Genomic DNA, 20,220 nt, shown 5'->3' on the forward strand with positions numbered 1-20,220 from the left:
GCAGCAGACGAAAGTCATACCAAGACTTTATTGGAAAGTAATAATGTCAATGCCAAGATGATTTTTGATGAAATTATGAAGTTTGACAATGATGGTTGCATTGAGGACTTCTGTAGATTGTACATATTGTTAGGGCTTTCAGAGTTTTTACTACCAAATAGAATGGGTATTGTTCATTCTGGGTTGTTTAGCGTTTTGGATGATTTAGGGCAACTCAAAAATTTTAATTGGGGTTTACTAGTTTATGAGTAATTAGTAAATAGTTTGTGTTCAACTTCGATGTCTATTACAATCGAATCAAGTCCATCACATATCCACATTGTTGGATGTGTATACTTATTACAAGTACTTTGAAATGTTTATGTTTATATAATTTAGTTCATATGCGTAATTTATTTCATATTTTATTGAGCATGATTGAAATTTTTAATATTCATGGTATATATATATGGGCATTGGAGCATTTGTTCTCATACAAGACAAAAGTGCATCCCAGAAGAATAAAATTTCCTAGAATTTTGAATTGGATGGACTTTACATTGGGGGACCATGAAATTGCATATGCGTTGGAAAAGAATTTGGTAAGGCATCATTTTAATTTAAATATGTAGGAAAGTATTGTTGTTGATGACGTAGTAATGCATTGATTTATGTTTTCACTGTTATTTACATAATAAAGTTATTGTTCATTTGCCTGTGTCCAAGAAAGAGTTTGAGAATGTAATTGTAAAAGAAGCCTTTGAAGAAGGTCGACGGGCATATAACATCCTCAAACCAACAAAATATGATGTTGGTAAAATGCTTAAAGAAACCGCAGAAATGGTTAATCGAGCTAAGGAACATGATTATTTGATTACCAATGTTGAGAATGTTGTGAAGCAGTTAAAGCTATGCATAAGTGAAATGCAGAAGTCTGTTCTAGAAGATTGTCCTTCACCTGTACTTGAACCGCTATCAGTGGATTATACATATAAGGAAATGAATGACTTGAATGATATTGATGCAAGACAACATGAACAAGATGGGGGAAATAAAAAAGATGAAGAAAAGGTGCCAAATGAAGAAAGTAACATGATATCACGCATGAAACGTGAACCCAGAATTCGGGTCAAGGCTCCTATTTTGAAAACACCTTGGATGACGTATTCTAGGAAAAGAAGGAAACATTCGTAGTTGTATATGACTAATTGTGTTATTGTTAATTTTAGTATGCTTTCGGGACATTGTACTATTACCCATTAAATATTTTATGTTTTAAATGATATTCATAATTTGAACAAGTACAATATTTAGCAACATTACTATATTACTCATTACAGATTGATTGTCTATTAATATTTATTTTGATGTTAAAGTAAAATTGTATATTTATTTACATGTCTTATGTTTATGTTGTTTTATTGGCTATGACAAAGGAATTGTATGCATCATTTTTAACTATCGCAGTGCTCACCGTATGTGGTGATCCAAGTGTACATAAGTGGTGATCACAGTATAATTTTCCGCCCCATGCACGAATTATAAAATTTTTTAAGTGGGTATATTTAGGAAAACCAGGATGAATTGTTGGACATGTTGAAGGTGGGTGGATGGTCCCAAGGTTATTTTTGCATTCCCAGTTGATCACGGGTGATGTGGTGGTCATTGGGTTTTCATCCATAATAAGTGGGGATGAGAGCACCAATAAGTGGTGATATGAGTATAGTTTCTGCACGCAACACCTACTGTTTCTGAATTTCACATAAATTGGTCCAGACTTTACTTTTTTAACTGTCACAGTGCTCGCAGTATGTGGTGATCCCTGTGTACATAAGTGGTGATCACAGTATAAGTTTTTGCCCCATGCATGAATTGTGGAATTTTTTAACTTGGTATATTTTGGAAAACTAGGATGAGTTGTTGGATATGTTGGAGATGGGTGGATGGTCCCAAGGTTATTTTTGCATTCCCAGTTGGTCACGGGTGATGTGGTGGTCATTGGGTTTTCATCCATAATAAATGGGGATGAGGGCACCAATAAGTGGTGATATGAGTAATAGTTTATGCACACAACACCTACTGTTTCTGAATTTCACTTAATTTGGTCCTGGCTTTACTTTTTTAACTGTCACAGTGGTCACAGTATGTGGTGATCCCTGTGTACATAAGTGGTGATCACAGTATAACTTTCTGCCCCATGCACGAATTGTGGAATTTTTTAAGTGGGTATATTTTGGAAAACCAGGATGAATTGTTGGACATGTTGGAGGTGGGTGGATGGTCCCAAGGTTATTTTTGCATTCCCAGTTGGTCACTGGTGATGTGGTGGTCATTGGGTTTTCATCCATAATAAGTGGGGATGAGGGCACCAATAAGTGATGATTTGAGTAATAATTTTTGCACACAACACTTACTGTTTCTGAATTTCACTTAAATTGGTCCAGGCTTTACTTTTTAACTGTCATAGTGCTCACAGTATGTGGTGATCCCAATATAACTTTCTGCCCCATGCACGAATTGTGGAATTTTTTAATTGGGTATTTTGGAGAACCAGGATGAATTGATGGACATGTTGGAGGTGGGTGGATGGTTAACCTATGATAAATGTTTATCTATGATAGTGTTTAAGGGAAGTTGTCGTAGGAGTTAATAAAATAGCAAACGTGGAAATTCAAACTTTAACTCACATAATTAATAAGCATCATGTTCATACAATGACTTTAAAAGTTACTAATGCATTTTCATGTCATACAATGGAAAGCAGGCATGGTCATAAACAACCTCTTTAGCTTTTGTTTTCGCGATTTTCTTCCTCATTCAAAAATCTTAAATACTTTGCATCTGATAATACACAGGGCAAAGAAAATATAAATAACAATTGTGACATTATATACATAATTGCACTTATGTAAACTTATGATGGTCTACATGTACCTAGAATGGGTGGAACGCGTATGACTGGCTTGGAAGCACGAATTAGTTCTTCAGTTGGTGGACATATGTCAAATTTGAAAACCTAATTATTGTCAATATGTTACTGCAACAATGTAAGAAATTGTAAATTTATGTCATTTAAGTGAAATACCTTAACAATGTTATTGACTGTTATTTGAAGATAGAAGACTCTTGGATTCGAAGAAAATATCTTTACCTAAAAGCAGAAATGATAATAAATTCAAATAAAATAAAATTGTGTTAAACAACATATGATTCAGATGACGTACTTTTTTCAAGACTAATACTGATCCTACAACGATGTTAGCTCCAAATTCTGCCATCAATTAACACTTTTTGGTGAACACCTGCGCTTGCTATCCCTTTTGGATCCTGTAATGCATATGTTTTGAACACAATTTTAGTTTGAAATGCATCAGTTTTACATGAAGAACAATAGTACATAACATACCTTTAAACTTATAGACATGCCTCCTATTATGTTCTGGTGGCAAGATTTGATGACACAAGTCAACAATGGCAATACAGTTCATTGTTTGATGTCACTCAAGTATGAGATTTGGCCACAATCATGTCCATCAATTACTCCTTCAAGGTAATCACGTCAAAATATAAGTTTGGTTATAAGTGTAACACAAAATTTGCAAAGAAGATGAACATTACCATGAAATTGAAGAAATTGTTCTGCCCACCTCCATGGATTGGAGGTAAAATCACACAGATGACTTTCGTCACCTATGTGATTTATAAATTCTTGTGTGTTCACAGGGCCTTCAGAGTTGCGGTTTAGAATAACAACTTGCACATTACCTGCAGGTCCAGGTATTACATTTGTGTTGGAATTGCATTGTCGTATAAATGATGCAATATCAGTTGTATCAGTATCAAGATCCTCCCATTCTTCCATTAGAAATTTTTTTCTCGAAGAATGAATGTTGTATGAAGTTGATGTTAGAAGATAGAAAATTAGGAATTGCTTAAAATCTATGAACTTGGCACATGGTCATTAGTATATATTGTCATAAGTTTATATTAAATTATTATTATTTTATTAATATGGAAAATGAAATTTTTACGTAAAGTACTTTTGAATTCATATTACATTATTATTTTATTATTCTTTCATTATCAGTGAAGTTTTTCGTGAAGTGTTTATTAAATTGAATTAAATTATTATTATTTTATTAATAATGTATGATTTCTTTTCAAGTATAATTACTATTAAATTTTTATTATTTTATTTGTAGCCGAATAATCTTTTCTAGTGAAGGTATTACCATTAGTTATGTGCACTTTTGTACTTATTTTTTGAAAGGCACGTGTGACGAGGTTGGTAGGTGTTGGCATTAACTCACATTAATGCATTTGAACTACTATGATTTGATTGATTGAAAAGGCAAAGAGAAGTAAGGAAAAGGGTTTCTTTGAAATCACTACTGTACAATAACTACGTTGCTTTGACTCCATTAATTCGTTGAAGGTGCTTCCTTTATAACATATCCACAACAAGGACGGTGGTGGAATGCTTCCATTTACTACATTAACACTTTCTTTCAATACACACCTACAAGAAGGTGCTTTTCAACCTTTGCATTCAATGTGAACGTCATTTTCAAACGTTGCATTCAATGGATTTGGATACTTCTTCACCTACACATTCAATACCTCCACCCAAAGTCATGGTTTGTCATTTTTTTTCCATTTATTACAGTTTTGATATCTCAGTAATAGCTCATCCTTGTTTTATTTTACTTTGAATATCATACAATGTGGGATAATGTTGTTTTATTTAGTAAAGAATGTAGTATATTAATACTTACATAGAATAATGTTTTAAAGATTGTAGACTTTTGAACAAAATGGAGAATCCTTTGAATAACATACAAGGTGGAAAATTATTCTTTAATTTATTTTACAATGTACTATATTAATACTTGCATCCAATAATGTTTTTAACAATGCAGAACATTAACGAAGTGGAGAATATTTGCCTTGATGAGATATCCTTGTTTGAAGAATGTGAGACTTCCAACACAGTTAATTGCAAAGGAATTAATAATGATGATGATTTGGTTCCTATAGTGGGCATGTGTTTTGATAGTGCTGATAGTGTTAAAAAAGTTTATCAACAATATGCCATTTCAAAGGGTTTTGGCATCAGAACACGAAGTTCTAAGAAAGGACCGGACAAAGAGCTAAGGTACTTCATGTTGGTGTGTGCAAGAGCCGGAAAATATGTCTCGCCTATTCTGAAGGATGTTAATACCCAACCAACTCAAAGAATTGAATGTCCAGCTCGAATAACTGTTGGGATAAAAAATGGAAAGTGGTATATTATGTCTGTGCACGAAGAACATTCACATGACCTTAGTCCAACAAAGTCACGGTTGTTTAGGGGTAATAGAAGAATCAATTTACACACAAAGAAGGTGCTTGATATGAATGACGATGCTGGGGTACAAATTAATAAGAGTTTCCAGTCGTTTGTTTCAGCAGCTGGTGGTTATGATAATCTAGAATTTGTTAAACGAGATGTGTGAAACTATGTCGGGAAACAAAGGAGGGCTTTGGCAAAGGAAGGAGATGGGAAAGCACTGTTAACTCATTTCTCTCGTATGAGGGAGCTTAATCATCACTTTTTCTTTGACATTGATAACCGCATCCGTCACATTTTTTGGGCCGATGCACGAAGTCGGTCATCGTGGGAAAGCTTTGGGGATGTTCTATGTTTTGATACTACATAATTGACTAATAAATATGACATGCCATTTGCACCATTTGTGGGTGTTAATCATCACGACCAATCTATTTTGTTGGGTTGTGGACTACTATCTTCAGAAGACACAAATGTTTTTGTTTGGCTCTTTCAAACTTGGTTGCGATGTATGTCAAATAGGCCACCTAAAGGCATTGTGACTGACCAATGTAGGGCAATGCAGAATGCAATTGAATTTGTGTTTCCTAATGCAAGTCACAGATGGTGCTTATGGCACATCATGAAGAAAATACCTGAGAAGCTACAAGGCTATGGTCAATATAAACAAATCAAACATGTAATGAAGACCGTAGTGTATGAGTCCACTAATGTTGATGAATTTTTTTCGTCCTGGGAAAATTTCATTACTGCATATGATTTGAGTAACAATGTTTGGTTGACTACCCTATTCGAAGAACGACAACACTGGGTGCCATGTTTTCTTAAGAATTTCTTTTGGACAGGGATGTCAACAACACAAAGGAGCGAGAGCATGAACGCCTTTTTTGATGGCTATATCAATTCAATGACCACACTCCAACAATTTGTACATCAATATGACAATGCACTACAAAAAAAAGCACAATTAGAATGTCAAGCAGACTTTGCTTCGTTGAATACCGTTATTCCTTGCACGTCCCAGTCTAGCATCGAAAGACAATTCCAAATGGAGTACACATATGCCAAATTCAATGAAGTGCAAGTAGAATTTAGATTGAAAATGAATTGTGTTGCTCATAATGTGCTTGCTGAGGGACAAAGTTGTCGATTCGATGTTGTTGAAGAGCCCTTTTGTAATGAATGAACTAAACACATGAACTTTGAAGTGTCTTTTAACCGGGAGAACCTTGATATTTCCTGCATATGCTTGTTATTTGAGTTTAGGGGAATTTTGTGTCGACACTGCTTGGTTGTTCTTGCACAGGAAAAAGTGGCACAAGTACCAATGAAATATGTGTTGAGCAGATGGAGTAAAAATCTTCGTCGAAAACACACCTACATAAGAGCTTCATCAGGGATGAAAGATAATTATTCACAAAGTCATAGATATGACGGGTTGTGCAAGAAATTTTATGATATAGTTGAACTTGCAAGTGCCTCAACAAGTGGAACAGAACAATTACATAAGCTTCTTGATGATTTTCTGGCCAAACACATGGATAATCAACAAACTTCTACAATTGTGACCCAACCAGTGTTGTCTGGCATTCCTCCATCACCGATATCACCTAATCATATCACTTTGAACATGAACAAGGAAGTTCGTAGCCCTATTGCTGTTAAAAGAAAGGGACGTCCACGATCTACACGAAAGAAGTCATGGACTGAGAGAGGTCCTCGAGTAAAAACTTCATCTAGTACACACCAAGTTGCCATTATGCGTAATTCGGTTAGTGCAATGCCAAACTTTGTCCACATTCCAATCTAAATTTCGAGTTGATGTATCACATTTTTGAATGCAATGGAATATCACATATGTGAAACATATTATAGGCCAACTATTTTGGAATTAAATTTATTCGTTTCTCTTATAGGAGAGGCATGAACAAAGAAATTTTGTAGATGTTCCTTCTCGGGTGTGTGTTGAAAGTGAAGTGAATGTGAACACATGCATTGGGATAACACATGCAAGTGAAGGGCTTTTTGTAAGTTATTGTTGTTGTTATAAGTGTGAAAGTTTGTTTAATGTTTTCGCTTCCTTCATTAAATTGTTTGCAATTGTAGGTTCCAATCGGAGCTTCAATAGGATTCCTTTCGCTTTTGACATCATTAGATAATAGTGTAAATAATTGACAGCATTCAAGTGCAGCAGAATTGAATAGGTTTGTACATTAAAAATTGTTCTTGTGTTATGTTGAACCCAGTACAATTATTTTACACTTAACTTACACCTTTAAGCATGTTGATTTCCTTGCAGGCCATAGTTTAAAGTGACATCACAACGTTACAAGTTCGAACTTTTGAAATGATATTAACAAAGGATTTGACATTGTGACCAATCCGTCATGCATTTTTATTTAGTTTGCAATTGTGGTGTCTTATTGTGTACGTACACACAGTTGACTTACTGCAAAGAAAGAATTAAAGCAAAAGCGGTCAATCCCTCCAGTTCTATGATATTCATCAAGCATGAAGAAACCAGTTGCAAATAACATAACCTAAAAATACATTGTAAGTATTTCAATTTACAAACTATAATTCAGTACAAATCAAAGGTTATAGAAAGAAATGTACCATGTCATTAACTCTTGACCTGGGACTTAATGAATGCAAGTCAGCCCAGTCAATATCAGGTTTTTGATGTCAACAACAACACTGCAACAGGACAAAAAATAAAAGCTCAAAGTAACTGACTTAAATAAGTTAATTAAGTAATGGTAACTATCATCAGTTCACTATATATTCACTTACTGGTTTAAGTACAGTCCCTGCAATGAACACATTATTGTATATATCTTCATTCCATTAAGGGGTATGTCTTCAGCAGCACTGACTTTGTCTTCAACACGAGCACTAGGTTGGTCTTCAGCACAAGGAATTACTACTGACCAATTATTTACTTTGTGCACTTGTTCTTGTAGAATTCTAATTTCCTTCTGCAGATCACATAACCTCTTGTCATTGGCCATAATTTGCTATTGGGAAACTTCATGTTGTTGAAGAATTGTTTCCCATTCACTAAAAGAAGGGCCAGTACATTCATGTTTTTCATGTGAACTAACACGTACGGCTTCAATAACAATATCCAGCCTTCGTTCTTCTTTAGTCAAGGGCCATTCCCATGAAATCTGAAATACAAAATTATTTATTATGATAAACAAATTAAGGCAAAACTATCAACCACAAAGTTAACAATATAATCTACCTCAGCTAATAAAAAAACATCATGTATCTTTCTTGATCGAAGGTTTACGCACGACCATTGCAAAAATCGAGGAAAACGAGAATTATTTCTTACTTTGTCAAGCCCAACATGTTCAACTGCCCACAGTTGTTGCACAAAAACATTAGTGAATAAAAACCTTCGTTTTAAAATTATGAACATTACATTATATCGCCCATTGTTTTGAATTTTGAACATACCTGTAATACATCAACACAACCAACTGAGTATATCTCACACGGATTCTTTTGTTGGTAATATACTTTGGAAGCTCGAGTTATACTGAAAACAACTGATTCATGAACTGCATCCCCCCAATTGTACATGTGGAGTGCATCTAAATTGTATAAAAGTCTAAAAGGAAAGCTACAAAAATTCTTATAACTCCTAGGAAAATAAAAAACAATAAATGAAAGCAAAATGTATAACCTACAAAAATCATCAACATTTTGTTTCAGCCTAAATTTTTCATCAATCATTTTCTTCATAATATTACGTACATTAATGTCCTCTCCGTCAAACAACAGATTCACCAACCCTTCTGTATCATCCTCTAAATTTACAACTTCCCCCCCAACACGCTATCCTAGTCCCACACATATATCCATAAGTGATAAAGGAACTAATTTTTCCCTAAACATAAAACTTTGCTTACTCCCATTCCATTTACTTAAGAGTTATCTTAGAACGGTAGTTGATATTTGCATTATGTCTTCTACTTCAGCAATCCACTTAAAAGGAGTTTGTTGTATCCTTTCTCGTTGAAAAGAAGTCAACCTACGGTTCACTTTAACAATGTACTCCGTTTGCACTGTGTGTCTCACTCTAACCTAGAAATTCAAAGCACACTATAATTAATGTTTAATGCATTTCAAAAATAACAAAACTATTAACAACCTTACAATATAACCAATCTTACATTGAAGTCCTTTTCTTCACCATCACTTTGTCTTGAACTTGAAGTCATGTTGCAAACAATACGAAACTGGTAATTCTACAAAAAATTTCATCACATTAAAGTATTGAACCACTTCCAATGATCTATTTTAGTATTACATTACACCCTCCAAACATTATATTATACTTGTACACTAAAACACATATATTAAATAAGATCAAGCATACACAACATACATTCAATGTGCCTCAGCTAAAAACAAAAGGAAGTGTTGATATATTTATTCTTATTTTCATATTCTAACAACACGAATCATTAATTTTTTTTGGAGTCTTGATATACCTACATTTTTTCTTCCCAATGTTTTGTGTATTGGGTGCGCCTACTTTTATGGATTTTCAATCACTACTAATTCTTAGTGTTTTAGATAACAAATGAAGCTGAAGCTGAGATTATTATTTGGAATGCCTTTATCTTAGTAAGTTGACTTTATGTACCATCATTATACAATGTAAAGCTGCAATCCAGTTTTGGGCAATGTATTTCTTGTTCTGTAGGAATTGAAACTTTGATAACACTAGTACATTTTGTTCATGTCATCTCAGTTTGTCTAGCTGGTATATTTCCTAACATTTTCTTTCATGTCATTTACTAGTCACTTTTAGGTTTTATGGACTCAAAATATTAACAAATGAGTTCCCTATTGAACATGAATAACCAAAAGAAAATGAAGAAACAGATCTTAATCTAATCATATTCATCTTTTTTTTTCATAGTATAGTAATCTTACAAAATACAACCTTTTAATCCCCAAGTCAGCAGAATAGTATATTTGGCTTAGTTCATAAAGTGATTTCAACAATCATGATGATAACATTTTCAAACAGATTCCTATAACAAAAAAAAATGCTTTATATAGTAAAGAGCTTTATATAACAAAAAAATGCTTTCAAATAAAGAGTTGATCTCCACCAGCATACCTTTCAAAACTTGAGGATCAAACTCTTCACTAAAGAGCTTATCTCTTTTTTTCATGTGTATAAGATCTCAAACTTTTCTACTAATGCAGAGATTTATATAGTAGTTCAAATATCATAGATTTCCAAAAACTCAAAAGCTCGAGATCAATTTAAACAACATTTATGTTCTTCTATACACTCTCATAATATCCAATTCCGTTCTTCTTTTTTCTTCGACCTTTTTTAAGTTGATTGGTGTGCCTTATGGACTATGTTTTCAACAATTACAAGATGTATGGAATGAAGTACATGTTGATGGAAATGGTGTTATCGAATTTGACGAGTTCAAGGTAATATAACAAGCCTTCAGTTTTGGATGATATTTAGGAAATCCATGCACTTGCATGTGCCTAATGCATGTTAAATTTTACCATTACAAATTGTAAAGGCCTTAATCTTAATGGTATTCTGATATAAAAAGTTAAGCATAAGACAATTTGGATGGGATCATGGGACAAACATTTTTTTAAAGGTTCCTATATCTATATATTGTTCAGAGAATAAAATAGTAATAATTGACTTTGCATTTGATCCGATCGGTCATCGGTAGTCGATGACGTCAGCAGCAGAGAACCACGTGGACCACTCGTAGGGTGACACGTGGACCAGGTGGCAGAGAGGTCAGGGAGACGATCGCCAAGAGCGGTGATCGGTGGTCAGTAACCAAGTGACCACCGACAGATCAGGCGGCAGAGAGGTCGGGGGACAGATCATCCAGAATGGTGATCGGTGGTCAGTAGCCAAGTGGCCACCAACATATCAGTTCTCAGACTAACGCCTGAAGGCAGAACGCGAGAAGCAAATAAACACTGATCAGTCATCGGGTGTATTGTCATCGGGGTCTCGTGTTACACGCAGTTAAATTGGGACTGAGGTTCCCAGCGAGAGCGTTACGCATGGATCTCGCATGAGCACACCTCAGGGAATCATGCACGAGGGTGGCCTGAGGGAACTAGTAAACCAGTCAGTGATTCGTGATCCCCTCAACCCATTACGTGCGTGACATCGTGAAGGGTAAGCTGTATACGCAGAGAGCAACGTCTGGTGAGTGTGCCTAGACCAGCCACACCCGATGATGAGAATCAACTAAAGGTGGCTTTTTATAATGAAGAACAAGATCATTCGCCTTCATATTTAAAGTTTTACTTGTTAATCTTTGCAAAAGATAAAGCCCAAGCCCAAGCCCAAGAAGGCCAAAGCCCACAAAAGCCCAAAGTCCATCCCATGAAGGGCAAGGCCAAGTATTAAATAAATATTGTTTAGAAAGGTGCTTAGAGGGAAACATTAGAAACCTCTATTGTTAAAGCATCTTTTAGTCTTTAGTTAGGAGTCTTAGGGAGGGGGGGGGGGGGGGTGTTAGTAGATAGGTGTAGGAGTAGAAAAGGAGGTGCCAAAGTGAAGGAAGAGGTCACACCTTCCTCATGCTTTGTTTTAGGCGCAAATTCTAGAAGCTTTTTGGGAGGGAGTTTTTTGAATTTGTGTAGCTTATATTTCAGCACCTTAGGCTATAAATAGAGGTGCTCTCTTTGTATTTTTCAGATTGGAATTAATCTAAGAAAACTCTACTCAAATTTTGAGTGACCTTTGGAGAGCTTTTGGAGCCTTCTTCTCTAGTGATGGAGATCAAGCTCAAGAGAACATGAAGGCCACTCATCAAGCTCAAGAAGAGGTGGAGGCACAAATAGAGGACGCCCATGGAGGTCAAAGTCCACCTCAAAGGATTACAAGAAGCATGTTCAAAGCTTTGGGAGCTAGAGGACATTTATTTTCTCTTTTTGTAGTTTCTTTAGTTGAAGGTGCTTAGAGGGAAACTTTAGAAACCTCTTTTGTTATAGCATCTTTTAGGCTTTAGTTAGGAGCTTTAGGGGGTGTGTTAGTAGATAGGTGTAGAAGTAGAATAGGAGGTGCCAAAGTGAAGGAAGGAGTCACACCTTCCTCATGGCTTGAAATAGGCGCCGGTTTTAGCTAGCTTTGGGAGGGAAATTTGAATTGTTTTAGCTTGCATTTTCAGCACCTTAGGCTATATATAGAGGTGCTCTCTTTGTAAAATTCAGATTGGAATTAATCTAAGAAAACTATACTCAAATTTTGAGTGACCTTTGGAGAGCTTTTGGAGCCTTCTTCCCTAGTCTTATCTTGATGGATCCATGGAGTCCTCAAGTGGCGGCATCACTCTCATCTAGGAGCATTCCACACTTCTAGTGGCGAGATCATCCATCCTCCTTCCATCTTCATGAGCATTCTCTTCTCCTTCCTTTCTTCTTCTTCAATTGTTCATGTTGCCTTGTGTTTTGAGTTGTTTTAGTTTCGGTTCTTCCATTTTCCAGCACCTATATTCTGTTTTGTTTCTTAATTCTGTTCGGTTCAATTGAGTATTGGTTTATTTATGTTCGGTCTTTTCAATTTTAATTCCTTTGTTGATTCAATTTGACAATATTTGGTTCATCCAAATGAGTTTGGGATTTGGTACTAGTAATTGGTGAGTTCTTGTCTTAGAACCATGATCCAACTCTAAGAAAAGTGCCTCTATATTTTCCAGCTCAAGGTGATTCCTAAAAATGTCAAGAATCTTGTTATATGTGGCTATTGGAATCACATCATCTAGTCTTATCTTGATGGATCAATGGAGTCCTCAAGTGGCGGCATCACTCTCATCTAGAAGCATTCCACACTTCTAGTGGCGAGATCATCCATCCTCCTTCCATCTTCATGAGCATTCTCTTCTCCTTCCTTTCTTCTTCTTCAATTGTTCATGTTGCTTTGTGTTCTTGAGTTTTTCAGTTTCGGTTTTTCTATTTTTTCCAGCACTATGTTCTCTTTCTGTTTTTAATTTCTGTTTTGGTTCGGTTCATTTGATCATTTGTTCAATTCTGTTCGGTCAATTCCAGTTTTAATCTCTTTGTTGATTCAATTTGACAATATTTGGTTAATCCAAATGAGTTTGGGATTTGGTACTAGTTATTGGTGAGTTCTTGTCTTAGAACAATGATCTAACTCTAAGAAAAGTGCCTCTATATTTTCCAGCTCAAGGTGATTCCTAAAAATGTCAAGAATCTTGTTCTATGTGGCTATTGGAATCACATCATGTGGTATCATGAGTCTTAGGTTCTTCTTGTTTAATTGTTGAGTTGTGTGCACTTTATTTCAAGAGCTCTTTTTAATTTCTTGCAATTTAAGTTTCTGTTTTAGAATTTTAATTGAGTTTTCTTGCTGTTTTTCTTTTACACCAAGTGCTTGTGAAAAGGTTTATGGCACTCATAATTCTTATGAGTATGGTTGCTCTTTTGGAATGGCATTATCCTTCCTAGAGTTTACCTTAAGCTTCCTTTCACTTGTTGTTAAAATTTGTGATGTGTCTTTTAATTTTGTAATCATGTCAAGTTTTGTCTTAGTCATGTTATTCCATATATGTCATTACTTCTAGTAGTACTTTTATTGTTTTGATTGTTTCTTGCTTTGGTGTCATATAATTTTCTGAATTGATGTTGATCCTTTGTGCATTTTTTTTTTAAGAATTGAGTTCATACTTGTATTCTAGACCTATACAAGTTCCAATACATCATTTTCTATTATGTCTTTGCTAGTTCATCATCCTGTTTTTTTATTCCTATTAGGATTCCTCTGTTTCTGAAAAAAATGCTTACTGTTTTTCCTTATTGCAATTGATTTACGTACTTTAAAATTCTGAAATTCTGGATTTGAGATATTCAAAGTGTTCGAAAAGAATAGAAAAAAGAATCATTCAAAAATATGAAGTACAAAAAAAATGATAAATAAAATAAAAAAGTGTACATTCCTGCCGAAAAAAATACGGTAATCTGGCAGTGATTTTAAAAAATTTATTTCTCTCAATTGGCTTACTGTTTTTAATTGATTCCAGTGCCATTTTTGAGTTAACATCTTGAAGTTTCTGTGGTATAAATTTCATAATCCAGTTCGCTCTACAACGTTCCAGTTAAATCAGTGAATATCAAGCACAGTTTGCATTTTAAAAAAAATAATAATAATTTTCCAGTAGCTAAATTTTTTGTTTTCTTCATCTACTCTAGTGCTTTTCCTTAGGTATTCTTTTGTGTGCCTACTTTTCTCATTGAGTTCTTTATTTTCTTGATTGTCTTTCATTCTTTAATCTTTGAGTTTGTCTTACATATAGTATTCCTTTTGCAATTACCTTTCCTTGCTTATACCTTTTCTTGTTTGTCTTTATTGTTTCTTTGGTTTTGTGGTGGTTTGCTCTTAAGATTGGTGTGCTTGCTTTGACATATTTCATTTGAGGATTCCAAGGCCTCAAGATCAGATTGGTGCAAGAACATTATTTCTTTGAGAGTGATATCTTTTTCAGCCTTAGTTCACTTCGGCAGTTTCATTGCCAAAAGCTCACTGTTTTTGCTAATTTTTAACTTGTTTGCTGTTTTTATGTGTTTGCTGTTTTTAATTACAAATGGCTGGATTTTCAAGTGATGCATCATACAAGCAGAATTCTCCTTCCAAAGCTTCAATCCTTGGTGAATTACATGAAGCACAAAGAACTATTAGACGCTTGGAAGAGAAAATGCAAAAGATGGAGGTCCAACAAGCTAGACCATCTCCTTCTATCCATGATGGGCATCATTCACATAGACCTTCAACAAGAGGTTCTTCCAATGACATAGGCCGTGAAGAGGACCATAGGAGAAGGAGAACTCCACCCCAATTCCTTGGACATAGACATCACAACCAAGGGGAGAGACCTCACTATGGCAATGGCTACTACCAAGATGCAAAGGCTAGGCTACCTTCGGTCAAGCTTCCTTGTTTCAATGGCTCAAGTGATCCTAATGTATATTTAGATTGGGAGGCTAAGTGTGAACAAATATTTGAGATCCATGAGATCCAAGATGAGCATAAGCTTAAGCTAGCCACCCTAGAGTTTAGTGATTATGCCATGAAATGGTGGCATGGAATTGTAAAGGACATTATCTATCACAAGGGTCCTCCCGTGGACTCTTGGAACTCTTTAAAGGATCAAATGCGCGCTAGATTTGTGCCCCCACATTTTAGGAAAGACCTCATGTTGAGACTCCAACGGTTTCCACAAGGCACGCTAAATGTGGATGAATATTATAAAGAGCTAGAAACGCTTGTGCTTAAAATTGAATTAGAGGAAAGTGAGGAAGCTATGATTGCTAGGTTTGTGAGTGGTCTTAGGAAGGATATTCAAGACATTGTTGAGTTACAAGAGTATTCATCATTGGGCTCTTTAGTTCATCTTGCAATGAAGGTGGAAGCCCAACTTGCTAAGAAAAACTCTTTCAAAAATGCTTCCAATGATGGATACTACTCCAAGTCTTGGAGAAACAAAAATTCTTTTTCTAAACATCCTTCCAAAGATTCTTCTTTCAAACCCAAGGATCCTACGCCATCTACTTCTAGGCCTAAATCCCCAATTAAATCGTCTAGTCAAAAGTGTTTTAAATGTTTGGGATATGGTCACATTGCTGCTAATTGCCCTTCTAAACGAAGTATGTACATGCATGCAGGCATTGTAGTTAGTGAGCATGATTCCAATTCACCTAGGCATTCTTCACCTTCTAGACCATCAAGTGAAAATGAGAGTGAAAGTCCTTGTGAAGGTGACTTATTGATGGTAAGACGTATGTTGGGCACAATTCCAAAATCTTTGAATGATACTCAAAGAGAAAATATTTTTCACACCCGATGTCTTATCAACAACAAGTTATGTTCCTTGATTATTGATGGGGGAAGTTGCACTAATGTGGCTAGTACAAGAGTTGTGGAGAAGTTAGCCTTACCCACTATCTCTCATACCAAGCCCTACAAATTACAATGGCTTAGTGAAGTAGGTGAAATCATGGTGAATAAACAAGTCCTCATTAACTTTGAAATAGGAAAGTATAAAGATGAGGTTTTATGTGATGTTGTGCCCATGGAAGCTTCTCATCTTCTTTTAGGAAGGCCTTGGCAATATGATAGACATGTTTTACATGATGGCCTATCCAATACAATGTCTTTTTCCTTCCTAGGGCGCAAAGTTATATTAAAACCCCTCTCTCCCAAAGAGGTTCATGAGGACCAAATAAAAATGAAAACTAAAAGAGAAAATGAGAAAGAAAAAGAAGTAAGTACTACACCGAGTCACACCATTTTCTCCTCTAAATCCATCATGTTGACTCGTGCTATACCTCAAATGGACCCTCCAAGGTCTTCTTCTTCTTTATCTTTTTCATTACCCAAGGTTCCTATTTCAACACCACATTAGTTAAAATATGTTAGGGATGATTTTTTCATACCTCCTAATGGGTTTCACCATTTAAGAGGTCTTTTTCCCAAAAATATCATCATTCCCAAACACATTTTTCCAACTTGGTCGAATTGTAGGACCTCCTTTTCTGCAATCCCTTTGGTTCCATCTGCTAAGTCATGTATTCCTTATTCTTACACTTTTGATTGTAAAAGTAAACTGACTTTGTTATATGCAGGGATTCAGAATTCGTGGGCGAATTCTCTCCAACTCGGGGAGTATGATGAGAATCAACTAAAGGTGGCTTTTTATAATGAAGAACAAGATCATTCGCCTTCATATTTAAAGTTTTACTTGTTAATCTTTGCAAAAGATAAAGCCCAAGCCCAAGCCCAAGAAGGCCAAAGCCCACAAAAGCCCAAAGTCCATCCCATGAAGGGCAAGGCCAAGTATTAAATAAATATTGTTTAGAAAGGTGCTTAGAGGGAAACATTAGAAACCTCTATTGTTAAAGCATCTTTTAGTCTTTAGTTAGAAGTCTTAGGGGGGGTGTTAGTAGATAGGTGTAGGAGTAGAAAAGGAGGTGCCAAAGTGAAGGAAGAGGTCACACCTTCCTCATGCTTTGTTTTAGGCGCAAATTCTAGAAGCTTTTTGGGAGGGAGTTTTTTGAATTTGTGTAGCTTATATTTCAGCACCTTAGGCTATAAATAGAGGTGCTCCCTTTGTATTTTTCAGATTGGAATTAATCTAAGAAAACTCTACTCAAATTTTGAGTGACCTTTGGAGAGCTTTTGGAGCCTTCTTCTCTAGTCTTATCTTGATGGATCAATGGAGTCCTCAAGTGGCGGCATCACTCTCATCTAGGAGCATTCCACACTTCTAGTGGCGAGATCATCCATCCTCCTTCCATCTTCATGAGCATTCTCTTCTCCTTCCTTTCTTCTTCTTCAATTGTTCATGTTGCTTTGTGTTCTTGAGTTTTTCAGTTTCGGTTTTTCTATTTTTTCCAGCACTATGTTCTGTTTCTGTTTTTCATTTCTGTTTTGGTTCGGTTCATTTGATCATTTGTTCAATTCTGTTCGGTCAATTCCAGTTTTAATCTCTTTGTTGATTCAATTTGACAATATTTGGTTCATCCAAATGAGTTTGGGATTTGGTACTAGTTATTGGTGAGTTCTTGTCTTAGAACAATGATCCAACTCTAAGAAAAGTGCCTCTATATTTTCCAGCTCAAGGTGATTCCTAAAAAGTCAAGAATCTTGTTCTATGTGGCTATTGGAATCACATCACCCGACGTTCTCCTAAGAGTATGCGACTTACCCAGATGAGAGAAATATCCTAAGTTACTCTGCAAGGGCGTAACTTAGGCACACAAAGAGAAGTGCTAGAGCCCTTCCAGTAAGTGACACGTGTGTGGTTAGATGTGAGTTGCAGGCCTCCACGTGTCACCATCTGAGAGGGGTGCGGTCCAGACAAAAGTGCACTCCGTACCATTAAGGGTACAGACAGGCGCAGCCCAGCGCAGAGACACGCGGACACGCACAGACACCCACACTCTCTGATTCTGCAGGTACACTGTCTCCGAAAAGCATAACAGGGTTCTGACACATGCCAGAAAAGCATAACAGAATTCTGTTATGCCCAGAAAACAGAGAGAGAGAGATAAAAAGAAGGAATCAGGGAGAGAAGGGGGATACGAAAAAAACAGAAAGCAAGAGTTTTTCACACACACTGCTAGTTTTCTCATTTGGTGGTTCTGTGGACTAACTTGATCGTCGGAGTGCAAACGACCGCTAGAGGCGCCGTCTGTGTGTTTTGCAGGTCACGTTTGGAGATCCAAGAGAAGGTTCTGAGGGTGATTCTGTAGAAAACGCAGTCGCGTAGATGGGACAGAGTGTGCTACAGAGCGATTCCTCCACGTTCGAGTTGCCGGCAGGATCATTTGGCGCCCACCGTGGGGCCCAAGTGAATTGTTGTCCCATATACACCACAGTTTTTGAAGCTCACCAGAGTTTTATCAGTCTCTTTGATAGAGAAAGATGCCTAGGAACAGACAACCATCACCTGCGCCATCTGCTGACGAAGGAGCTGTGACAATGGCGCAGGTCCTGGAAATGGTGCGCACGCTGCAGGATAACGCCGCAGCGTCGAAAGTTGAACAAGAAAGGATGCAGATGGAGTTGGCTGCGTCGCAAAGCAGGAACGACGAGCTGAATCGCGTCAACGAAGAGTTGAGAAGGACGCTGCAGGCGCAGAGGGAACGCATTGTTGACGAAAGGGTGTCTAGGCAGCCCTCACCTCCAAGAGCATTCCCCATGCCATTCTCCCCTGAGATCATGGGAACCATGGTGCCTCCCAACCTGGTGGGGGTGAAGGCATCGTTCAAGGGGGTAGAAGACCCGGAGGCGCATCTGACGGCGTTCCACACCCAGATGATGTTGTCTGGGGGCTCAGACGCTGTGTACTGCAAGATGTTCATGAGCACGTTGAGCGGAATCGCCATGGAGTGGTTCGTGAGTTTACCAGAAGGACATATCATGTCTTTCTCTCAGTTTTCAAAGCTCTTCACTGAGCAATATATCATCAACAAAGCACCGGCAGTGGTGTTATACGACTTATTCGACGTGCGTCAATACCAAGGTGAGTCGCTGAAGGACTACCTCAACCGTTTTGGGGCACAAGTGGTTAGATTGCCCAGCAAAGATGAAGATATGCTGGTGCACGCGTTTAAGAAGGGAGTACTGCCTGGCCCCTTCAGCGAGTCCCTCATCAGGAGCCATCCCAGCACCTTTGCAGAGATCCGACGACGGGCGGTGGCGCACATAGTGGCAGAAACAGAGGTTTCTGAGAAGAGGGGAAGTGCTGCACCACCAAGACCGCGTGGAGGGCAAGGAAAGCCACAGCAAGCAAGGGTGCATGAGGCCAAAGAAGGGAAGAAGGTGCGGGAAAAACCTCGTCCCTATGCACCGGGCAAAGATCAGAGCAGGGGTCGTGCAAGGGAGAATAACGCACCGCCGAGATACAACTTCATGGTAGGATTGGCGGATCTCATCGCCCTTCCTGCTGTAGCAGCAAGACTACGAGTACCAGAGAAGACAGATAAGGTACTTGGAAGGAAGAAGAATGAATGGTGCGAGTTTCACCAGGCCTTTGGCCATACACTTCACTCCTGTTTGGCACTGGGACACCAACTGGCAGAGTTGGTGAAGTCTGGTTTTCTAGCAGATTACCTGCGTGAGCCGCAGGGTGATCGTGCGTCAGGATCCCAAACTGGAGAACAGCAGCATGAAGTCCCTGTGCATGGGGAAGTGCAGACGATCGCAGGAGGCTTCTCTGGTGGGGGATGCACAGCTTCACAGAGAAGGAGATACGCTCGATCGGTGATGGCGGTAGATGTGGTAAATGAGAGTCACTACCCTGAAGTGGACATTATCTTCAGGAAAGCTGATCTACGGGACGTTGTCCCGCACGACAACGACCCTGTGGTCA

General features: G+C 37.3%; 3 protein-coding genes across 3 annotated transcripts; all 3 read left to right on the plus strand.

Moving 5' to 3' along the window:
• Positions 1-4,892: 4,892 nt before the first annotated feature.
• On the plus strand, positions 4,893-5,474 carry LOC137813642 (protein FAR1-RELATED SEQUENCE 5-like). The gene has a single exon (XM_068616005.1). It carries the CDS (start codon positions 4,893-4,895, stop codon positions 5,472-5,474), a length of 582 nt encoding a protein of 193 aa, XP_068472106.1.
• A 222-nt stretch (positions 5,475-5,696) lies between these two features.
• Positions 5,697-6,494, plus strand: LOC137813649 (protein FAR1-RELATED SEQUENCE 5-like). Its single transcript, XM_068616016.1, has one exon. The coding sequence runs from the start codon at positions 5,697-5,699 to the stop codon at positions 6,492-6,494; it is 798 nt and encodes a 265-aa protein (XP_068472117.1).
• A 9-nt stretch (positions 6,495-6,503) lies between these two features.
• Positions 6,504-7,619, plus strand: LOC137813659 (protein FAR1-RELATED SEQUENCE 2-like). Its single transcript, XM_068616029.1, has 3 exons — positions 6,504-7,079; positions 7,225-7,335; positions 7,608-7,619. The coding sequence occupies exons 1-3, from the start codon at positions 6,504-6,506 to the stop codon at positions 7,617-7,619; spliced, it is 699 nt and encodes a 232-aa protein (XP_068472130.1).
• The last annotated feature ends 12,601 nt before the right edge of the window (positions 7,620-20,220 follow it).

This window comes from Phaseolus vulgaris, chromosome 10 (assembly GCF_000499845.2).
Source record: "Phaseolus vulgaris cultivar G19833 chromosome 10, P. vulgaris v2.0, whole genome shotgun sequence".
NCBI lineage: Eukaryota > Viridiplantae > Streptophyta > Magnoliopsida > Fabales > Fabaceae > Phaseolus > Phaseolus vulgaris.

Coding starts and splice junctions, on each gene's coding strand:
- LOC137813642 (XM_068616005.1), top strand. CDS start 4,893: ATGCAGAACATTAACGAAGTGGAGAATATTTGCCTTGATGAGATATCC.
- LOC137813649 (XM_068616016.1), top strand. CDS start 5,697: ATGCCATTTGCACCATTTGTGGGTGTTAATCATCACGACCAATCTATT.
- LOC137813659 (XM_068616029.1), top strand. CDS start 6,504: ATGAACTTTGAAGTGTCTTTTAACCGGGAGAACCTTGATATTTCCTGC. Junction 7,080..7,224: donor TTGCCATTATGCGTAATTCG/GTTAGTGCAATG, acceptor TTTCTCTTATAG/GAGAGGCATGAACAAAGAAA.